Source organism: Panthera leo, chromosome C2 (genome assembly GCF_018350215.1).
Source record: "Panthera leo isolate Ple1 chromosome C2, P.leo_Ple1_pat1.1, whole genome shotgun sequence".
Lineage (NCBI taxonomy): Eukaryota > Metazoa > Chordata > Mammalia > Carnivora > Felidae > Panthera > Panthera leo.
This window is the reverse complement of record NC_056687.1, coordinates 121,088,370-121,110,079: the sequence shown is the minus strand read 5'-3', so window position 1 is coordinate 121,110,079 and position 21,710 is coordinate 121,088,370. Positions and strand designations below refer to the sequence as shown.

At 37.4% G+C, this 21,710-nt stretch overlaps 1 protein-coding gene across 4 annotated transcripts in view; it reads right to left on the bottom strand.

Annotated features, from left to right (window-relative positions):
- Positions 1-21,710, bottom strand: part of GK5 (glycerol kinase 5) — a 77,716-nt gene that overhangs the window by 10,258 nt on the left and 45,748 nt on the right. For 3 of the 4 annotated variants that reach the window (XM_042954649.1, XM_042954648.1, XM_042954645.1), the window contains exons 10-12: positions 15,848-15,974; positions 14,244-14,348; positions 2,402-2,496 (exon numbers count right to left, since the gene is read on the bottom strand). In XM_042954649.1, the coding sequence (XP_042810583.1) occupies positions 2,402-2,496; positions 14,244-14,348; positions 15,848-15,974 (327 nt within the window). The remainder of the gene's footprint in view (positions 1-2,401; positions 2,497-14,243; positions 14,349-15,847; positions 15,975-21,710) is intronic. The other variant, XM_042954646.1, reaches the window with a different exon arrangement.

The following is a 21,710-nucleotide window of genomic DNA, read 5'->3' as shown; positions in this document are numbered from 1 at the left end:
AACAGCTCTAAATCTTACTTTCCTCATCTTCAGAACGGGATGATAAGAGTATCTTCTGCCTTGCTGAGTTACTGAGGATTAAATGAGACAATGCATGACATTTAGAACTGTGCCTGACACATATTTCACTACAAATTTTATATTACTATTCTTGCTTACCAAACCCCTTCCCACTACTGACTTTCTTCATATCCCCTTTCTGTGCCTTCTGAATTCTCCCTTCTATTGTAAATTAATTCTCCCAAACCATAACCAATTCTGAGAAGTTCTTTCTACTGATTTTGTGGTTGCTGTAACAAACCTGCCTCTTTGCTGGGCAAATTGCTTCAGTTGTAGCTATCCAGAGGACTGCCAAGCTTCCATACCACAGGGACCAGAAGAACACTGTACTTTTTTTTTTTTTAATTTTTTGTTTAATGTTTATATTTATTTTTGAAGGAGAGAGAGACAGCATGAGCGGGAGAGGAGCAGAGAGAGAGGGAGACATAGAATTTGAAGCAGGCTCCAGGCTCTAAGCTGTCAGCACAGAGCCCAATGCGGGGCTCGAACTCACGAACTGTGAGCTCTAAAACTAAAGGCAGTTCTAATATTCTAAAATTAAAGGCAGTATCACAGATACTTGACCCTTCCTTTCCATTCCCCAATCCCTCGTTTTCTTTAGTTGTTGACATAGGCAGTTTATCAGCGATCTCCCTCCTATTTTCCAAACAGCTTAGAATCAACACACTATTGTCTGAATTAACTTTCGGTTTCTACTTAAGAGTTTCGTGTTACATTAGGAAATACTTGAGTTTGTAGTCCTCCTCCACCCTTCTCAAACCCACCAGATTGCCAGGTTGCAATCATGGCAGGGAAGGGACATATTTTATTAACGTGAAATTAAAAACCGCGTCTGTGAGAGTTTCCTCCGATCTTTTGGGTTTTAGTAATACTTTTTATCATATATTTCATATTATTTTTACAGACATATGGATTGATGCAGAAGTTAAAGACAGCTGCCAAGATAAAGTCACTACTAAAGTCCCCAGCAAATATTTCAAAAGGGAAGAATATATAGTAGCCTAACTACCTTGGCTGATGACAACTATGCATCTAAAGCTTCCTCCTGAAACGTCAATCCAACAAATACTCTTCGCCCCCTGTCCTATGATGGATGCTATTTAGTTTCCTCACATTACCCTAAAGAGGACCTAGTGCAATCTCTATTATGTCATTTATAAACTTTTAGTCCTTCAGGGTAAAGTACATAGAAGGAAATTATTACAGATACTAAAATAATGCCCAGGGGAACCTGGGTGGTTCAGTGGGTTAAACGTCCAACTTCGGCTCAGGTCATGATCTCGTGGTTTGTGAGTTCAAGCCCCGTGTCAGGCTCTGTGCTGACAGCTCAGAGTGTGGAGCCTGATTCAGATTCTGTGCCTCCCTCTCTCTCTGCCCCTCTCTCTCTCTCTCTCAAACATAATAAACAATAAAAAATTTTTAAAAAATAATGTCCATTTAAATGTCTAGTTTGGAAATACTGTAGTTTTAGAGATTTGAAACACTCTGATTTAATCCTTTTCCACCAGTTTCTACATTATATTATCCAAACTTTCAAATTTTGGACTTCAACTGATTGCCTGAATATAGCATGGACTAGAAGAGAAATTTTTGTTTTTTGAAAGGAAATAATATTTAAAGAATGATTAAAAGGATAGGATAAGCTTCCCAAAAAAAGGAATTTTGTTCATAATAATATACCTTAAAAGTTTTTTAAAAAGCCTTTGTAATAATATGCTAAAATCAAAGGCAATATCCATAGATCTTTCAAATAATTACAAAGTCAAATATTACAAAGTCATTTCTCTTACTGGGTTCACTTTCTGATTAGGCAAAGTAACCCATACTCCACCACAACCAAAAGAAAATTTGATTTTTAAAAAAGTTAATGAAATTTATAACTGCTCAATATACCCATACGTGTGTGTGCGTGTGTGTGTGTGTGTGTGTGTGTGTGTGTGTGTGTGTGAGAGAGAGAGAGAGAGAGAGAGAGAGATCTTAACATTATTTTTCTAATTCTCAACTTCTTCTAAGTAAAAAATGTCAATATACTGATACATTTTCCCCACTGGGAAATGGTTAATTTTGGTTATGACAAAATAATGCTAAGTCTTATGTAAAAGTTCTATACCAAACCTACCAACTTTTCATTTCCATAAGGATAGAGTTCTAAGTTGAATTTGCTCCTCTTTCTCATGGAATTAATGCTAGATCACAGCTTCTCAGTCCTGGAATGTACCTTCACTTTCATACTGCTCAGTGCCCAAACTTTCAAGTAAGGGAGTGGCAGATAAATAATTTTAAATGTAGGTATGAGGAGAGAAATGTCTGTTAATTGCCATTGACTAAGAAAAAAAAATACCTGCAATCCACTAAAAGATGGAACAAAACAGACTCCTTCAGAATCTTCCAAACTTTTGGCCATTTTTTCAGTCTCAGCAACATCTGTGAAAAGGTCTGCAAAAACAAAAATAACAACAACAAAAATGCTAAAACGAAATGGAGGGGTTGGAGAGGAACAAATAGAATTATGTTATATGACTAGTATTTACCTGCATCCACATTTATTATGAATACAGTATGAAAGGTCGCTCACTTGAAAGCATCAACACCAAGGCCAATCTGCTCTAGTATTATCTGGGCTCTCACACTGCATAGTTTATGAGCCCATGGAAGGTCTTCTTAAATGGGCTCTGTATGCAGCAGGACTTACTTTTTCCTTTAAAGATATTTGGACTGTTTAAAAATCAATTCTCTGCTTTTTTGGCATTAAAATAAATTATTCTCCTGAAGATAACACCAATCCTAGCTTTCTGAGGAAAAAATCATCTACCTATAGTAACCAAGAGAAACAACTGAAAAACTACTCCACCTAATGGGTTCAATGAGGGGCCGGTAATAGGTAGATATATGAAAAGCCAATCTTTAAAAAACAAACAAAAAAAATCAAGATCTAATTAATTTAATATACTATTTTTACTGAAGTGTATAACATACATGTAGAAAACTGCACAAATCCCAAGTATACAGCAAGATGAATTTTTAGTGTGAATACACCTAGGTAAACAACATCCAGATCAAGATACAAACTTCTTTTGTTTAACATAAAGCGTGTGAAATTCATTCATATTGTTAAAAGTGGTTGCACTTCATTCTTACCCTTGTATAATATTCCACTGTGTGACAATACACAATTTATTAAACTATTCTACAGCTGATATGCATTTGGTTAGTTCCTAGTTTTGGGCTAATATACATAGGCCACTTTGAGCACTCAGACATTCTTTTGGGTGAACATACGTGTATGTTTCTGTTTGTTATATACCAAGGGATGGTAATGCTAGTCCTAGGGTCTACAAATTTAGGACTAACTTTAGAAGATAGTGCCAAACCATTTTCCAAAGTGGTTATACCAAATTAAGGCTCCTGACAACAGTATGAAACTTGCAGTTATGCCATATTTTTGCCAATAATTGATACTGTCTATGCTTTTCATTTTAGCTATTTTGGTGGATTGCATGATGGTTTGATTTTGTGTTTCTTTATTAATTAACAAAGTTGAAATCCTTTTCATTCATCAGTTGGATATCCTTGTTTGTGAACTGACTCCTGAATAAGCATGTAGGACAGATAGCACAGATCAGATGAAAAAGCTCAAGAATCAGTCATAGTAAATACTGAAGGCTTTGTACAGCCTCAAGAAAATTGTTTTAATTTTATTGCATGTTTTGTTATTCTTACAATGAAGAACTGAGTAAAGAGAAAAGTTTAAGAAACACCTATGTTAAAACTCAAGTTAATAAGGCTAGTTCAATAATATCTATAAATTGTATTCAAAATGAATTATCAGATCCATAAATCATATTCATTTGGTCAACATGTTCATACAACACATCAAAATACCTCTAGTACTTCAAAAACTAATTATTAAAAAATAACATTGGTTTTTAAATGTATACTTTAAACAAATCATGCCTAAATGTCTAAATTTTTCAATCAAAATTTGGAATAATGGCTGGATGGCTGGTTTGAGGAAAAGTTTTTTGGCGACAGGCAAAGAAACAGGAAAAAAAAGAAATACAGTTAATTTACATTCTTCATTGGCTGTTCCAATGAATACACTTGCTTGAAGAATTTCTCTAAGTAATCTTCCACTTAAACTCTTCTCAGATGAGCTTACAATGTAAAATCTTTGGGAGTAAGCAGATTTCACTCCGTCTCTCCCACTGAATACAACTAAGAATCCTGACGGAATGCATGGAAAAGCTATCTGAGGACTCAAAAGAATAAGGCCGGCAGGGAACTTGAAGTAATGCCACACCAGTGGTGAGTTTCCTGTTTTCACTTTCTCTGATATCAGGGACAGCCTAAAACCTAACACTTGGATCTATACACTGGGTGCACATATGAAGTGCTTCCATAGAAGTACCCCTTTCTGGTCTGAGGTGCAGGACTCAGGAGTCTCTATGGAACAGACAGTAAGTGACAGATAACATTACACACCTATTAGAATTGTAAAAATTAAAAAACAAACAGACAAAAATGACAATACCAAGCACTGGAGCAACACACACACACACACACACACACACACACACACACACACACACACGCTGCTGGTGAGAACGCAAGATGGTATGGCCACTCTCAAAAACAGTTTGGCAGGTTTTTGTTTTTGTGTTTTACAAAGATAAACTCATACTTATTTGTGTGTATGTTTATATAACACATATAACATCATGTTTATACAAGCCAGCAATCCCATTCTTAGATATTTATCCTAGAAAGATTTTTAAAAAATTAAACAGATGTTCACATAAAAACCTGTAGATGAATACTTATAGTAGTTTTATTTATAATCACCCAAAACTGGAAACAAAAGCCCACAGGTCCTCCAGTAGGATAATGGATGAACAAACTGTGGTATATCCATAACATAGATTATTGCTGAGTAATTAAATAAAATGAACTGTTGATACATACAAAACATGGATGAATTTCAAAGGCATTAGGTTAACCAAAAGAAAGCTTCTCAACTGGTTATAGGATTCCATTTATAAAATATTGTGGATTCTAATATCCATTTATATGATTCCATTTATATGAGAGCCATTTAGAGGATACTGTGCAAAAGGTCAAAAGCTTCACAATGCGTAAGACTTCTATTTCAGTTCCCAACTTCTGTAATTCATCCAACCATATCATTCACTGATGTAAAAGATTCAATGAGGAAAGAGGCTATGGGGAAACAGTATCAAACATTTCTGGCTGAGGGGCACCTGGGTGGCTCAGTCAGTTAAGTGTCCAACTTTGGCTCAGGTCATGATCTCAGGCTCAGGTTTGTAAGTTGGAGTCCCACATTAGGCTCTCTGCTGTCAGCACAGAGCCTGCTTCTGATCCTCTGTCTCCCTCTCTTTCTGCCCCTCCCCTGCACTCTCTCTCTCAAAAATAAACAAACAGTAAAAAAAAGTTTAAAAAAAATTTCTGGTGGAAATGCAAAATGGCACAGTTCCTACAAAGAGGAATTTGGCAATGTCTAACAAAATTACAATGTATTTATCCTTTGACTTAGCAATCTCTGTTCTGGGAATTTATTGTAAAAACATACCTCCAACAAAAAGAAAATCCATATGTACAAGGTTATTCATTGCACCCTATTTGTATTTGCAAAGTATTGGAAATTACTTAAGTGCCCAAATACAGGATATTGGCTGGCTAAACTATGTACATACACATACTGTGCAGCTGTGAAAAGAATAAAGAAGATCTCTGTGAACTGATGAGAACTAATTCTCAGAATATATTATTAAGTAAAAATGGCAAAGTACAAGAGAGCATATATAGTTTACCTTTTATGTAAGAAATTAGGGAAAATACAAAGCATGCATCCCAAATGTTTTTGCAAAAAGAAATATAAAGGATAAACCAAAAACAAGATGTAGGGAGACAGATGAAGGGACAGGTGAGGGAGTCAACTTCTCTCAGCATATCTTTTTTCATGAGTTTGACTTTGGGAATCAAGTTAAAATTCCATATCAAAAATATATTGATAATGTGGGGCACCTGGGTGGCTCAGTTGGTTGAGCGTCCAACTTTGGCTCAAGTTATGATCTCATGGTTCCTGAATTCAAGCCCTGCGTTGGGCTCTGTGCTGACAGCTCGGAGCCTGGAGCCTGTTTTGGATCTTTGTGTCCTCCTATCTCTCAGTCCCTACCTCACTCATGCTCAATCTCTCTCTCAAAATAAATAAACAGTAAAAAATCTAAAAATATATATATTGATAATGTTTTTAAAAAGGATGCAGGGGGAGGGAACTAAAACTGGTAACAGAAACAAACTCAACTCTATTTCAAATTAATAAAATCGCTGAAGGAAGAAGAGTCAGAACTAATCGAAGTAACTTTTGAATAGTGTTCTTTGACCATATACTCATATACCCTTAAAATAAAGGGAAAAAAACTTGCAAAGGATCTTGAGTAAATATTGTTTGTTGTAGTGGGACAGTCTAGTAATTCTGAAGATCTTTTGTGTATATTTCAAGGGAGAGTAAATGAATGTATATCAATGTTGTTGGGAGCCAGAATTCTCGATGTAGAAGAGATAAAAATATAGAACATAAAAAGACAAGCAAAGACCCTTAGGGGCTAGACTAGAATTGGAGGTGTGATATTTCAAAAATTGTTAACACACACACACACACACACACACACTTCTAGCCCTGTTGAAATCTGCTGCCAATCACTGCTGTTACATTCATTCATTCATTCATTCATTCATTCAAGTAGGCTTGACACCCAGCATGGAGCCCAACACAGGGCTTGAACTCACAACCCTGAGATCAAGAATCAGACACTTGTCGATACTACCCAAAGCAATCTACATATTCAATGCAATCCCTATCAAAATAACACCAGCATTCTTCACACAGCTAGAACACACAATCCTAAAATTTGTATGGAACCAGAAAAGGCCCCGAATAGCCAAAACAACCCTGAAAAAGAAGGGGCACATACACCCCAATGTTTATAGCAGCACTATCAACAATAGCCAAAGTATAGATAGAGCCCAAATGTCTACTGACTGATGAATGCACAAAGAAAATGTGGTATATATATACATAATGGAATATTACTTGGCAATCAAAAAAAAGAAATCTTACCATTTGTAACAATGTGGATGGAACTAGAGTATATTATGATAAGTGAAGTCAGTAAGAGAAAGACAAAACATCATGATTTCACTCATATGTGGAATTTAAGATACAAAACAGATAAACATAGGGGAAGGAAAGGAAAAATAAGATAAAAAGAGAGAGGCAGGCAAACCATAAGAGACTCTTAAATACACAGAACAAACTGAGGGTTGCTGGAGCTGGGTGGGGGGATGGGCTAAATGGGTGATGGGCATTAAGGAGGGGACTTGGGATGAATACTGGAGTTATATGTAAATGATCGATCACTAAATTCTATTCCTGAAATCATTATTACACTATATGTTAACTAACTTGGATTTAAGTTGAAAAATAATAATAATAAAATTATAAAAAATAGAAAAAAAAAGAATTACTTAACTGACTGAGCCACCCAGGCGCCCCTTTATTTATTTATTTTTAAATTTTATTCTTATTATTTTAAGTAGGCTCCATGCTCAACGTGGGGCTTGAATTCATGACCCTGAAATCAAGAGTCACTCATTCTACCAACTGAGCCAGCCAGGCACACTGCCAATCATTATTTTTCAATACCATTTTCCACTCATAGGAATTAGGGCTTATTGGGAAAGTGGCTAATTCCACTTAGGGAGTAGGAGAAACCTAAGATGAGCTTAAAACATCTTGTGCCAGAAACTAATAAAGTGTTAAAAAAAAAAAAAAGATATGGACATTTAAAGACATAGAGGATAATTTGAGAAGATTTTCACTGGTTAAATCCAGGACAAACTGAACAAGAAAATAAAAAGAACTATAAGATTTGTAACCTGTTGAATAAGAAACCATGAGTTTATAGTGATAATAAGTAAATAAAAGGGGTGAAGAGGAAGCTCTTCACTGCACAATAGAAGGCTAACTACTAAACACGGAAGGGATAATAGAGTTAGCAAACACCATTTTGCAACCATTGGAATAAAAACTGATCCAGGCAAGAATTATCAATGAATGCTAAATTTAGAGGATGGGGGAAATTTGATGAGAAATGGGGTATCTAGCTAGTTTCAAAGTATCTCCCCACATATTATTTATTACAAAAGTAAAAACAGTAATTATACAATGGAGAAATTGGGAAACATCTTATGCATGTGAACAAAATTTTTTTAAGTTTATTTATTTATTGAGAGAGAGAGAGAGAGAGAGAGAGAAATGAATAAGCGGGGAGGGGCAGAGAGAGAGGAAGAGACAGAATCCTGAACAGGCTCTGTGCTAATAGCACAGAGCCTAACGCAGGGCTCAAACTCATAAACCACAAGATCATGACCTGAGCCAAAATCAAGAGTCAGACACTTAACCGAGTGAGCCGCCCAGGTGCCCCACATAAACAAAATTTAATAGAACCAAAACAAGACTAAAGGACACCCTGCATCTCCAGGTATATATTCTAAGAAGGATACAGTTATCATTTATGTATGATATCAGCCAAAACTACATAAGATGGATCTAGTCACAAGAACCCAAATTAAAGGATACTGTAGAAAATAACTGGCCTATATTTTTAAAAAATGTCAATGGCATGAAAAACAAACAAAGCTGAGGAAACAGTTCCAGATTAAAAGAAATTAAGCAATTTTGGATTCGATCTTGTAATGGGAAAAAAATGCCATGAAAGACATTGTTGGGACATTTGACAAAACTGGAATAGGGATTATAAATTTCATAAGGGGTGCCTGGGTGGCTCGGTTGGTTGAGCGTCTGACTCTTGATTTCAGCTCAGGTCATGATCCTATAGTCGTGGGATCCAACACGGCTCAGCATGAAGCCTGCATAAGATTCTTCTCTCTCTCTCCTCCTCTGCCCCTCTCCCCTGCTTGTTCCCTCTATAAAATAAAAAAAAATTAAATTAAAAAAATTTTTTAAGTATTACAGTATAGCCAATGTTAATTTTTCTCAAGTTTATAACCATACTTTAGATAAGTAAGAGAATATTCTTGTTCTTAGGAAATGCACCATGAAGTACTACAGGGAAAGGAGCATGATGCATGCAGTAGATTCTTAAAGAGCTCAGGAAATTATAAAGATATTTATCTAAGGGCACCTGGGTGTCTCAGTTGGTTAAGTATCTGACTTCAGCTCAGATCATGATCTTGCGGTCTGTGAGTTCAAGCCCCGCATCAGGCTCTGTGCTGACAGCTAAGAGACTGGAGCCTCCTTCAGACTCTGTGTCTCCTTCTCTCTCTGCCTCCACCCCTCCACTCTCTGTCTCTCTCTCTCAAAAATAAATAAACATTAAAACAATTTTTTTAAAAAGATATTTATCTATCCCACAGCATATGGGATAGATGGATGGATGGTAGGTAGACCGATAAAGCAATCACGGTAAAACATTAAAAACCAGCAAATCTGGGGGTGCCTGGTTGGTGGAAAGTGTAACTCTTAATCTCAGGGTTGTACATTCATTCAAGCCTCGTGTTGGGTGTAGAGATTACTTTAAAAAATAAAATTTAAAAAAAAGCAAATATGGGGCAAAGGGTATACAAAAGTTTTTCTGCTATTTTTACAACTTTAAGTTTGAAATTATTTCAAAATGAACAGTTAAAAGAGTTCTCATTTTTATCTCTCTCTCACTATATGCCTCACTGTATATATTCCCAGTGAAACATATATAAGGTACCAAGTCTTGGATATTTTAAAAAGAGATTTAGTTTATTAATTTTTACTATTTATCATTTCTCAGTTTTATAATTTGTATATCCTTATACTATTTGGCTGGGAAGTTTATTATGCTTCTCTCCTTTTTCTTATTAATAAGGATTCATCATTTTCATCTAAGTACTGTTCTTACAGAATTATAGTTATTTTCTATATTTTTTGGACACTATCAAATTATGTTTCAAATGTTTTCCTTGGCCCTATGCTACTCAAGAAAAGACATTTCAAATTTCCATGTGGCTAAGTACCATTTATATATTGTTTTTGCTATTCATTTCTAACCATATTACATAATAGGATGAGATGTTCCACTCTATTGCTTTTCAAAGTATGGAACTGAGAAAAGGATTTGTGTGTGTGTGTGTGTGTGTGTGTGTGTGTGTGTGTGTGTGTGTGCGCGCACCCACGCATATGTGTTTAGAAAGAGATTTCCTTGAACTTGAAATGAAAATATAAATGAACAGAAAGAAAAAATGAAGAACAGAAAAAATGCACACTTTGTGGTCTATTCTTGACCAGCACTTTACCCCAGAAGTTATACACCATGGAATTAAACTCATTTATGGGAAGAAGGGAAAAACAAATAAACAAACAAAAACAGAATACACTTTGAAACTTTTAACAGAAAAGTTTCTATAGAACAACACATAAAATATTTAAGTCTAGTTTAATTAGAGGCTCTTTTTAGTGTTAATTTCAATCTCTTAAAGAGATTTTTGTACATTATGTTCCTAATGTACAAAAATAAAGATTTTATATTACAGTAAGATGTCTTTTATCAGTTTGGTATAAGACCAATTCAAATAATAAAGAACAAAATCTGGCCTGCTACTGGGGAATAAAAAACGTTATTTTTTGAAAAACACCTTATTTATTATATACTTTGCTTTTTGCCCATGTTGAGATCTTTGCTCTATTTTCTTTTGGCTAGAGTACCTCCTTGGGTAATTTCCTCAGAAAGTATATGCTGCATGGCCAGAAAATGTCCTTTTTGTACTTAATATGAATGCTATCTTAGCCTGGCACCAGATTATTGACTCCTTGATCTTTTTCCTAATATGTACATGTTCCACTTTCTAAATTTTACAACTACTTCCATGCCAGTCTAGTTTTTTTCTTTAGAAATAAACGGCTCTTCCTATCTTGAAGCTTTTCTTTATTCTTGGGAATCAGATAATTCATACACATAGGACTGTCTTAGTTTATCTTTTTTTTTTTTCAACTTGGTAAGCTATTTCCGTCTGTGTAGTAAGGTCTTTCTTCTGCTCATGGAAATTTATTTCCAATTTGTTGCTTCAATTTTTACATTTTTATAACTCCATTTCCATAATTACATTTTCATATGCCACAAAAGACTAGTATTCACATATTTTTTTCTCTTATCTTTCCTCTGTATCTCTTACCTCTTAGTTTTATCTTCTATTTGTTTCCTCTTCTTTGTTTTTAAATTTTCCCTGATTCCTATTTGCATTTTCAGCACTATTTTTTGTTTTGTTAGTATTTCTTTTTACATTTTACATATCTTGGTTTTGTTCCTCAAAACTCTTTATGTTTTCCAGACATTTCTTTGTAATATTTTCTTTCATCCCTTTAAGTTTGACTTTTGTTGGTGTTATTTTAATCTTCTGTTTCTCCCATCCTCTCTGCCTGCATAGGAGCTACCTGTTGAGCTTGGTCACTCCCATTCAGGGCGCTATATGCTCCTACACTGTGCTCTCTTTCAGGTCAGGCTTATGGGGTTATCAGGCAATGAGAGGTAGGGGAGTGAACCTTGGCTCTCTGGTTTCTGGAGATATGAGAAAGTATTAGGCCTCCCCACTCAGATTGGAAGAGGGGCAGTGCAGACCAAACAGTACTGATGTCATTTGGTAGGCTCATCCAGGGATTCGCCAGGCCACCTTTCTTCTCCACATGATAAGGGGATTTTCTCCTGGCTCAGCAGGCTGGATCCATAGAAAACATCTAGAGTGTCTTTAGCAGCGTCTAGTATTTTCACCAATAACACTCAGGTAGTGCCCTCTACAGACCCTGGGCCTGCATTGTCTACTTGAGAACTCAAGGCTTCAGTTCTTGCTGGGTTTCACTTCAGCTTCAGCAGGAAGCCACACTTCTCTTCCCCAGGAGGAGAGACAGGATCATGAACTAAGATCCTATTCACCACCAGTAACATGTATCTGTTCACTCCCTAAAATTAGTTCACATGTGAGAAAATGCTTATCTCATTCTCTCTAATGAAGGATATGTTATCTCTCTTGGGAAGATAACCAGAGAGGAATCGGTTTCCTTATTTCTAGTAAATAAGAGTCCTCGGTAATTTTAAATGAGCATGGGGAAGTCTTAGGGGATCGCCCGGAGCAAGCAGATGTGACGTGTAGCAATTAAAAGTGATACTGCTAGGGAAAAAATGTCCCCTGACCTGTGTTACTGGGGCACAGCAGAGAAACATGGCTATGTAATACACAGGCTGTTCATCAATCACAATAGCTAAAAAGTGGAAACAACCTAAATGTCCATCATCTGATGAATGAATAAATAAATTCTGGTACTTCCATATAACGGAATATTCAGCAATAAAAAGAAATAAGTACTGATATATGCCATGACATGGGTGAACTTTGCAATGTTATGATGAGTAAAAGATGGCAGTTACAAGATGCCACATATTGTTTGATTCTATCCACAAGAAATGTCCAGAATAGGCAAATCCATAGAGACAGAAAGTAGATCCATGGTAGCTGAGGGGAGGTGGATAGAACAGGAAGTCAATGCCAGTGCATACGGAGGTTTCTTTTAGGGGGAATAAAAATGTTCTAAAATTAGATGGTGGTGATGGTTGCACCGTCCTGAGACATACTAAAGAACACTGAATTTTACACCTCAAATAGGTGAATTATTTGGTTTGTGGATTATATCTCAATAGAACTGTAAAATAAAAGCAAAAAATATTTACATAGACTGTTCTGCAACTGCTTCATCCCCTCCTTAATGTGCCATAGGCAGCATTCTGCATCAATAAGATATACAACTACACCGTTACATGTGACTGTACAATGTCCCACTGTATGGATATACTGTAATGCTTTATTATTAGACAGGAACTTATTTCCAACTGCTGCACTAAACACCTATGCATGTACACGTCTTTGCATATCTGTCCCATTGTTTTCTTAGGAAACAAAGAATAGAATGAGGCCAAAGGGTCTGCACTCTATAAATTGACACATATTGCTTGCTTGTCCTCCAGAAAGGCCATACCAGTTAATATTCATCACAAAGGAGGGGTGCCTGGGTGGCTCAGTTGGTTGGGCCTCCAGCTTTGGCTCAGGTCATGAACTTGTGGTTCATGGGTTCGGGCCCTGCATCAGGCTCTGTGCTGACAGCTCAGGGCCTGGAGCCTGCTTCAGATTCTCTGTCTCCATCTGTCTTTCTGCCCCTTCCCAGCTTGCACTCTCTCTCTCAAAAAAAAAATAAATAAACATTAAAAAAACAGTCATCACAAAGGAAAACAAGAAGAGTTTTTTTCTCTATATTCCCACCAATACTGACTATCATCAAGCTACTTAATCTCTGCCAATTACAGGTGACATCAGTTTTTAGATGTGTATTTCTTTGATTATTGAATTGAATTGCATTTTTTTTTGTTTTGTTTTTTAGTAATCTCTACACCCTGTGTGGGGCTTGAACTCAAGACCCTGAGATCAACAGTCACAAGCTCTTCTGACAGAGCAGCCATGTGACTCTGAATAGCATTTTTTAATAGTTATTTGATTTGTGATATCTGTACTTCTGTCCTTTGTCCATTTTTGTCATTTTTTTTTAAGTTTATTTATTTGAGAGAGAGAGGGAGAGAGAGACAGAGAGAGACAGAGAGAGCGTGCAAGCTTGGGGAGGGGCAGAGAGAGAGAATCCAAAGCAGGGTCCACACTGCCTGACACAGAGCTCCATCTCATGACCACGAGATCATGACTTGGGCCCTAATTAGGAGCCAGACACTTAACTGACTGAGCCAGCCAGGTACCCCCAGTTTTTTTCGTCATCTTTATTAATTTTTCTGACGTATGCTACAAATTGTTCTTACCAAGTTGTTTTTTAACTTTGCTTATGGCATCCTTCTCCTTACACATTCTAATAATTTATATAAATTTATTATTCTTTTTTCTTTATGGTATCTGGCCTTAATGCCTAGCCTTTTACTATCCCAGTATAATAAAATAATGCCCTATATTTTCTAGTTCCTTTTATGTCTCATTTGAGCAATCCATTCATTCCCTACTGATCTGTAGTCCTATGGCATTCTTGAATTCTTTAAGTGTGGCCTATGAAATCTGTTTATAAGATGACTTACCTAATTGTTGAGCCCATTTTATGACTGTACCAGTGTCTCCTGCATTGCTTTCAGCTAAGCATACAACTTCTTGCCCAATCTTCCACCCAATTAGTGGATAAAAGCCTTAGAAACAAAGAAACAGTATAAGTCAAATATAAATAGATAATTCATCCAGAGATGACTACAGTAGAACAATCTGATTTTCTTAAAAAATAGCAAAGTGGCAGGGTGCCTGGGTGGCTCAGTTGGTTAAGTATCCAACTTCGGCTCAGGTCATGATCTCGTGGTCCGTGAGTTCGAGCCCTGCATCGGGCTCTGTGCTGACAGCCCAGAGCCTGAGGCCTGTTTCAGATTCTGTCTCTCCCTCTCTCTCTGACCGTCCCCTGTTCATGCTCTGTCTCTCCCTGTCTCAAAAATAAATAAACATTTAAAAAAACTAAAAAAAATAGCAAAGTGGCTCTGAAGTCAGTGGTCTCACAAATTTCTAACCTCTTGGCCTTAGTTTCCTCAATTGTAAAATGGTCTACCTCAGAGAGCTACTGTGAGAATAAATTGGGTTAATGCATAAAAAGAACTTAGTGCAGTGCCTGATATGTAAAATGAACACTAAACATTAGCTTTTATTATCCATAGGCATGTCTATGTCTCTAGAAACAGAGGAATAGAACCAACTACACTATCTCATTTATTTGTGGAGGTTCCTAAGTAGAAACAACCTGTTGCAATCAATGATCAGATTTTCTAGCTTCCATTTCCCTAGTTAGGGGAAAAGGAAGAGGTTGAGGGGGGATGGAAGGTAAGAAAAAAAAAAAAATATATATATATATATATATTTTTTTTTAAGAGAAACCAAGCTTCTTTATTTTTTTTAATGTTTACTTTTGAGAGAGAGAGAGAGAGAGAGAGAGGAGAGAGAGAGAAAGCGCGAGCACAGCACGAGTCGGGGAGGGGCAGAGAGAGAGGGAGTCACAGAATCTGAAGCAGGCTCTAGGCTCTGAGCTGTCAGCACAGAACCCAACGCGAGGCTCTAACTCACAGACCGTGAGATCATGACCTGGGCCAAAGCTGGAAGCTTAACCGACTGAGCCACCCAGGCACCCTAAGAAAAACATTTTAAAATCTACCTCTTAGTAACCACAGTAGGAGACCATAGCCCAGATTAAGAGCTCACAGGCCTCTTAGGGTGTTCTTCCACAATCTAAATTTCTTGGTTTATACATCCTAGGATGTCTACCATCGGGGAGATCAATTTCTTGGCAATTGCCATTACATATGCATGGAACACTAGTTGAGAATTACCACACAAAAAAAATTTTTTTTTCACAAAAAGAATTGCTAACACATAAAAAGAAAATTTAGAGGCCTAGAAAGATGTTTTAAACACATATAACAAATTAGGCAAATATTTGGAAAACTGACCAAAATACCCTAATCCTGAGTTTTTCTATAATAACATCTTTCTCATTTTTTATGCTTTTAAGAAGGGAAATAGAAATTAACTAAGAATAGTAACAAAAAATATATTACAGAGTGTCCTTAATATAAACTGGGAAAACAGTATCAGAAAAGTTAAATATGAAAATAAGTGATATTTGTCAATAAAAAAGATAAATTCTAAGTACCTCCAACAGTATGTTGCACGCTATTTCCAGTATTAATATCCAAAAATGTCCCAGTTCCCATGGTAAGTTTCACGTCTCCAGTCTGGAAGCAGCATTCTCCAAACATGGCTGATTGCTGATCGGCGACCTACCAAAAATGTTCAAATGTAAGATGGCTGGTCCTTAGCAGTAGCCTATTTCACTGTATCCCACTGTCTCCTATACTATATTCTCATACTTCAAAATTTTGTTTTCTTTTTTCCTTTTCTTAAAAAAAAAAATCCCTGGAAAGAACAAAGAGCAACAATAAGATAGAAGTCTCTCTAGGGAATGTGCCTCGGGAATTTTTAGTGGGCAATCTACTTTATGATTTTTAAGTGTCACAGGAATAATCTTAGAAATAAAGGTCAGAATAAAAATTGCGCAGAAAAAACAACAAAGATTTTTTTAACTTAAAAGCAGTTTCATTCATTAGTCAAATAACTGACCTCACAAATTTCTCTTTTAATGAGTGATAGGTGTATGCTTAATCTAAATACATGTAGGTCGAAACCACACATTCCCAACCATACATTTTTGTTAGAAGAAAAAATATAACATCTTGTGAAAATAATTAAATGTACATATACATTGTTAAGTAGCAAAAATTCAATGGAGTAAATTTTAAAGATCTAATTGGCTTTATTAATTGATGCATGAATTGGGCAGCACCCTATCTAGCAGAGGTGAGCTCCAAAGGGCTAACGAAAAGGATAGTTTTTAGAAGCAGAGAAAGAATGGAGAAAAAAGGAAACTATTGGCAAAGAATCCATTGTTTTAGGCAAGGTCACCTTCCTAAGGGGAACAGAGGAGTCTATCGTTAAACTTCCTAGTGCTGACCAGGAAATTCCCATGTTGACTGGTTAAGGGTTATATTTCTGGGGGTTGAAACTACAGATAGATTAGCTGTTAAGTCTTGGTTAACTGGCTTGGGACCACCATTTGACGCCTGTGGTTTTCTTTTTAACAGTTTCCTCCCCTTTGATCAGACTCTCAGCTTAACTGAGAGATGTGATCAAAATTTAAAGCATTAGCGCCATTCTCTGCCATCAGCTCCAAAGCTGATCAGTTGTTACTGGTCCTTTGTGTGGCACTCACAGGTCATGATGGTTTTTTTGCTTGATCTCTGTGACATTCACAGGTTACAACTTCAGGTTCACAATTTCTAAGTCAATTGTCCTTTTCATTCCTTTTCTGACATTCCAGTCTTGGGGAGATCATTTGCTTGGTGGTTAGCAGTTAACATGCATTTAAAGCTTTTGAGAGAATACAATATACCAGGGGGATTATTACGATAACTACAAGCAGGATAATTCCCAGTGTTTCGAGAGCACTTCAGAGCCATAGTCCCCAAGACTCAAAACAATTAAAATCAAAGAAAGACCCTGCTGAAGAAGTTATTCTTTTAAACCAAGCAGCTTGCTCAGTGATCTTATGTAATTAAATTTCAATTTCCCCAGAAGGGTTAATCCAGATATAGCAGGTGGTGTTGGCCACAGCAGAGGTACCTCCTTGTTCAGCTAAAAGATATTCAGGGGCTATCCTACTATTAAGAACAACTTTGGCCAAAGAGTCTAAGGATCTTTGTTGGACAGCAGTTGCTTTAGCAGCAGATTTTGCAATAATTTCAAGAATTGAGAAGTTCCTGATCATAGGTTTATTTACACTTATCCCTAATAAGGTACGTAGGGACCTACCAAGAGGAATGAATCTTGCATCATAAAAGCCTCCCAGCAGATCCTTTCTAGCTCAACAATGAAACTTCTGGGGAGTTGTCCAAAGAAATGTCTTATTTTGCTTGTGAAAAGTTAGGGGGTCAGTTAGACTTTCTCATGGCCTGAAATAAAAGGTTGTTCTAAATTCCAAAGGTTTACCCCCTTAACAATGGCCTGGGGAGAAACAGATGAGGGCATTTTCTTTCCAGGTCAATGTTACAGTAAAAGAAAGGAGAAGGAGAAAGAGTTTCATGTATAAAGTTTAAAGTCTTGATCCATAGTCTTGGGCAGAAGCAGGATGCCTTGATGTAAGCAATTTCTCTTCCTCATCAATTCGATTTGGAGGTTTCCAGTGTCTGTACAGGGCCTGGTTGCAGGTGGAGCCTTCACAAGCTGAGAGATATGTACTCAAGGCTCCATCCCTTCTGGTTTTGCAGCAGTATCAGTGATCAGGAGCCCTTGGTAAGATTCCTCTTCAAATGGGGCCTGAGAGCTACCTTCCTCTGATAATGTTTCCAGAATACCTAAATCTCCAGGCTCTACATTGTGACCAACAGGATCATTTGAATTGGAATCTGAGAAGGTTTCTTTAACTTGTTGATGATAGGCTTGAGCATAAGATATTAGAGGTTTACAGTAGTTGGTCTTAATAGCATGAGACAACAAAGGATCAGCAGACGCTTGTATACTGACAGAATTTCAATAAGTTTTGCAAGGTTTTCGTTAAGGCTCATAGGATGTGCCCTGTGAAATGGGCGCCTCGATTGCTGCAGATTGTGGAAGGTATGCCCCAAATGGGAAAACGTTTTCTAACAGTTTCTTTGCTACTGTGAGGGCATCACAGCTTTGCAGCAGGGAAAGGCTTCAACCCGTCCATAAAACATACAAACAATAACAAGAATATATTGATAACCCATTGTAAATGGCAGTTGAATGAAGTCCAGTTGCAGGTGTTAAAAGGGGCCAGAGCGGGGAGGTCTGAGGCTCTGGGAACAAAATCAGTTTTTCCAGGAGGACCTGACAAATCAGAAATTCCTGGTAAATTGTTTTTGCAATATTATAGAAGTCTCCCTCCCAATGTCTATTCATAATTTGGGTCATCTTAAATGCCCTATGGTGCATGAAGGAATACACAAATTGAAAAATAGTGTTTGCCAGGGAGCTGGGAAGAACTAAGCAGCCATCTTGGTTTTCTGATAGCCCCAACTACTCATTTAATTGGCAATGTTTACCCATCTTAATATCTCTGACTCAGCACCAGGCTGTTGCCATGTTATAGGACATTAGCATGGCAAAAATCTGGCAATGAGAGGACTTTTTTTTTTTCAGAAGCAGAATGGACTTTATGCACATGCACCAAAATCTTACAACATAAAGAAGGCTTAGTATTACTTCTTTTTTAAAAATTTATTTACTTAAATTCAAGTTAGTTAATATCCAGTGTAATAATGATTTCAGGAGTAGAATTTAGTGATTCATCACTTACATATAACATCCAGTGCTCTACCCAACAAGCGCCCTCCTCAATGCCCATCACCCATTTAGCCCATCCCCCACCCCACACCTCTCTAGCAACCCTGTTTGTTCTCTGTATTTAAAAATCTCTTAAGGTTTGCCTCTCTGTTTTTATCTTATTTTTCCCTCCCCTCACCTATGTTTATCCATTTTGTTTCTTAAATTCCACATAGGAGTGAAATCATATATTTGTCTTTCTCTGACTGATTTATTTTGCTTAGCGTTAACACTCTCCACTTCTATCCACATTGTTGCAAATGGCAAGATCTCATTCTTTTTGATTGGTGAGTAATATTCCATTGTATATACATACCACATTGTTATTCATTCATCAGTCTATGGACATTTGGGCTCTTTCCATATTATGGCTATTGTTGATAGTGCTGCTATAAACATTGGGGTACATGTGCACCTTCAAATCAGCATTTTTTTTATCCTTTGGATAAATACCTAGAAGTACAATTGCTGGGTCATAGGGTAGTCCTATTTTTAATTTTTTGAGGAACGTCCATACTCCAGCGTGGCTGCACCTGTTTGCATTCCCACCAGCAGTGCAAAGGGGTTCCTCTCTCTCCACATCTCTCCAACATCTGTTGTTGCCTGAGCTATTAATGTTAGCCATTCTGACAAGTATGGTTTTGATTTGCAATTGCCTATGATGAGTAATGTTGAGCATCTTTTCATGTGTCTGTTAGCCACCTGGATGTCTTCTTTGGAAAAGTGCCTATTCATGTCTTCTGCCCATTTCTTCACTGGATTATTTGTTTTTTTGGGTATTGAGTTTGATAAATTCTTTATGGATTTTGGATACTAACCTTTATTTGATATGTCACTTGCAAATATATTCTCCCATTCCATCCAATGCCTTTAGTTTTGTTGACTGTTTCTTTTGCTGTGCAAAAGATTGTTTCCTTTGCTGTGCGGGGGATCTCATACCCCCCGCTGTTCAGGCAGCCCCCACAGAATAGTGAGGGCAGTCAGCTCACCCCACTCCAGCTCCACAACTCTCCTACATTTTTTCTTTGGCATGCAGCTGGGATTCAAAACCCTAAGTCTTAAAGGACCACGTGGATCCTTTCCCTTCCTCTGGAGTACAGCTAATGAAATTTTGGCTGGCACCTACAGGGTCTTTTGTCCTTGGGGAAGCAATAAACCCTCTTCCAAAAGCCTTCCAGGAAGGGAATGTTCTCTCCCAGTGAACCCTGGAGATCCCTATACCACCCTATGCACTCCATGGCCAGCTCCCTCCTCTCCAGAAGCATGAGCCACAGCTCTGGTCCAGAGAAAGTTGTACACTTCCAAAACCTCAGAATTTGAGCTCCAAACATTGTTTGCAAAACACATCTGGGACCCTTAGTATTTCTCACTCCCCAGTCCATGGTCCAGAGAGGTTTTCCCTCTTGTGTCAACTCTCAACCTCTCTCTCTTACCCTCCCTTGTCCCTCTCCACAGAAATGGTTCCCTCCCCTCAGCAACACCACCATTTTTCTCTCCCCAGTTCACTTCCATGTACCTCACACTTGCCAAGCTGTCTCCCTCTACCTGTAGGGATCCTTCTGTCACTCAGTGGATAGATTTCCTGGATGTTCCAAGTGATCAATACAGCTGTGTTTGAGGGACAAGGAAAATCCCAGTCCCCCGACTTCTCCACCATCTTCAGTGCCACAGCCTCTTAATGAATCTTTTCTTGCCCACTATTACACTGCATCTAATGATCATTTTGAAATGTAAATTCATTCATGCCCTCCCCCTCACACAGAGTCACTTAAGCCTCTAGTGGTTTACCAATCATTTAGAATAGCATTTCCAATGCTTACCAGAGAATAGAAAGTCCTGCATTATCCACTATGCTATGTATAGCTTTCTTTAATTTTATCTTCTAACACATTCCTCACGGTCATGAAACTCTGGGTGCTCTGACCCCAACCATCCCCTGATCTTTCTAAAACATTACTCCCTCTTTGGCATCCACCATTCTCATTGCCTGGTACGCTCCTCCCATGTGTATCTATGTGATTGCTCATCCTTCTTTTGGATCTCTGCTCAGAAGTCACTCAGAGAGGCCTTCCTTGATTCTCGTATTTGACAATGCTTCCCATGTCATTTAACATATCAAATAAACTTAAATAGTTTAGCAAATTCTTTGGAATGTTCCAGGCCAAAAAGACTTAAGCCAATCCAAAGTCCAAACAAACAGGGGCGCCTGGGTGGCTTAGTCAGTTAAGTAGCTGACTTTGGCTCAGGTCATGATCTCACGGTTTGTGGGCTCGAGCCCAGCATCAGGCTCTGTGCTGACAGCTTGGAGCCTGGAGCCTGCTTAGATTCTGTGTCTCCCTCTCCCTCTGCCCCTCTCCTGCTCATTCTCTGTCACTCAAAAATGAATAAATATTAAAAAAAAATTTTTTTTAAGTGCAAACTTTGTCTTTTTAAAACAGAAAACCAAACTCTAACTTTGTATCAGTTTAGTTTTGATATTAAAATCAATTCATTCCAGTCTGAGTCCTGACCACATATACAATTCCTTTCCAGAGATTCCTTTTTCACAAACTTTCTACAACTATTTTTTCCTAAAAAAAAAAATACATCTCAATTCCTTACACCTTTTTTGTTTTAAT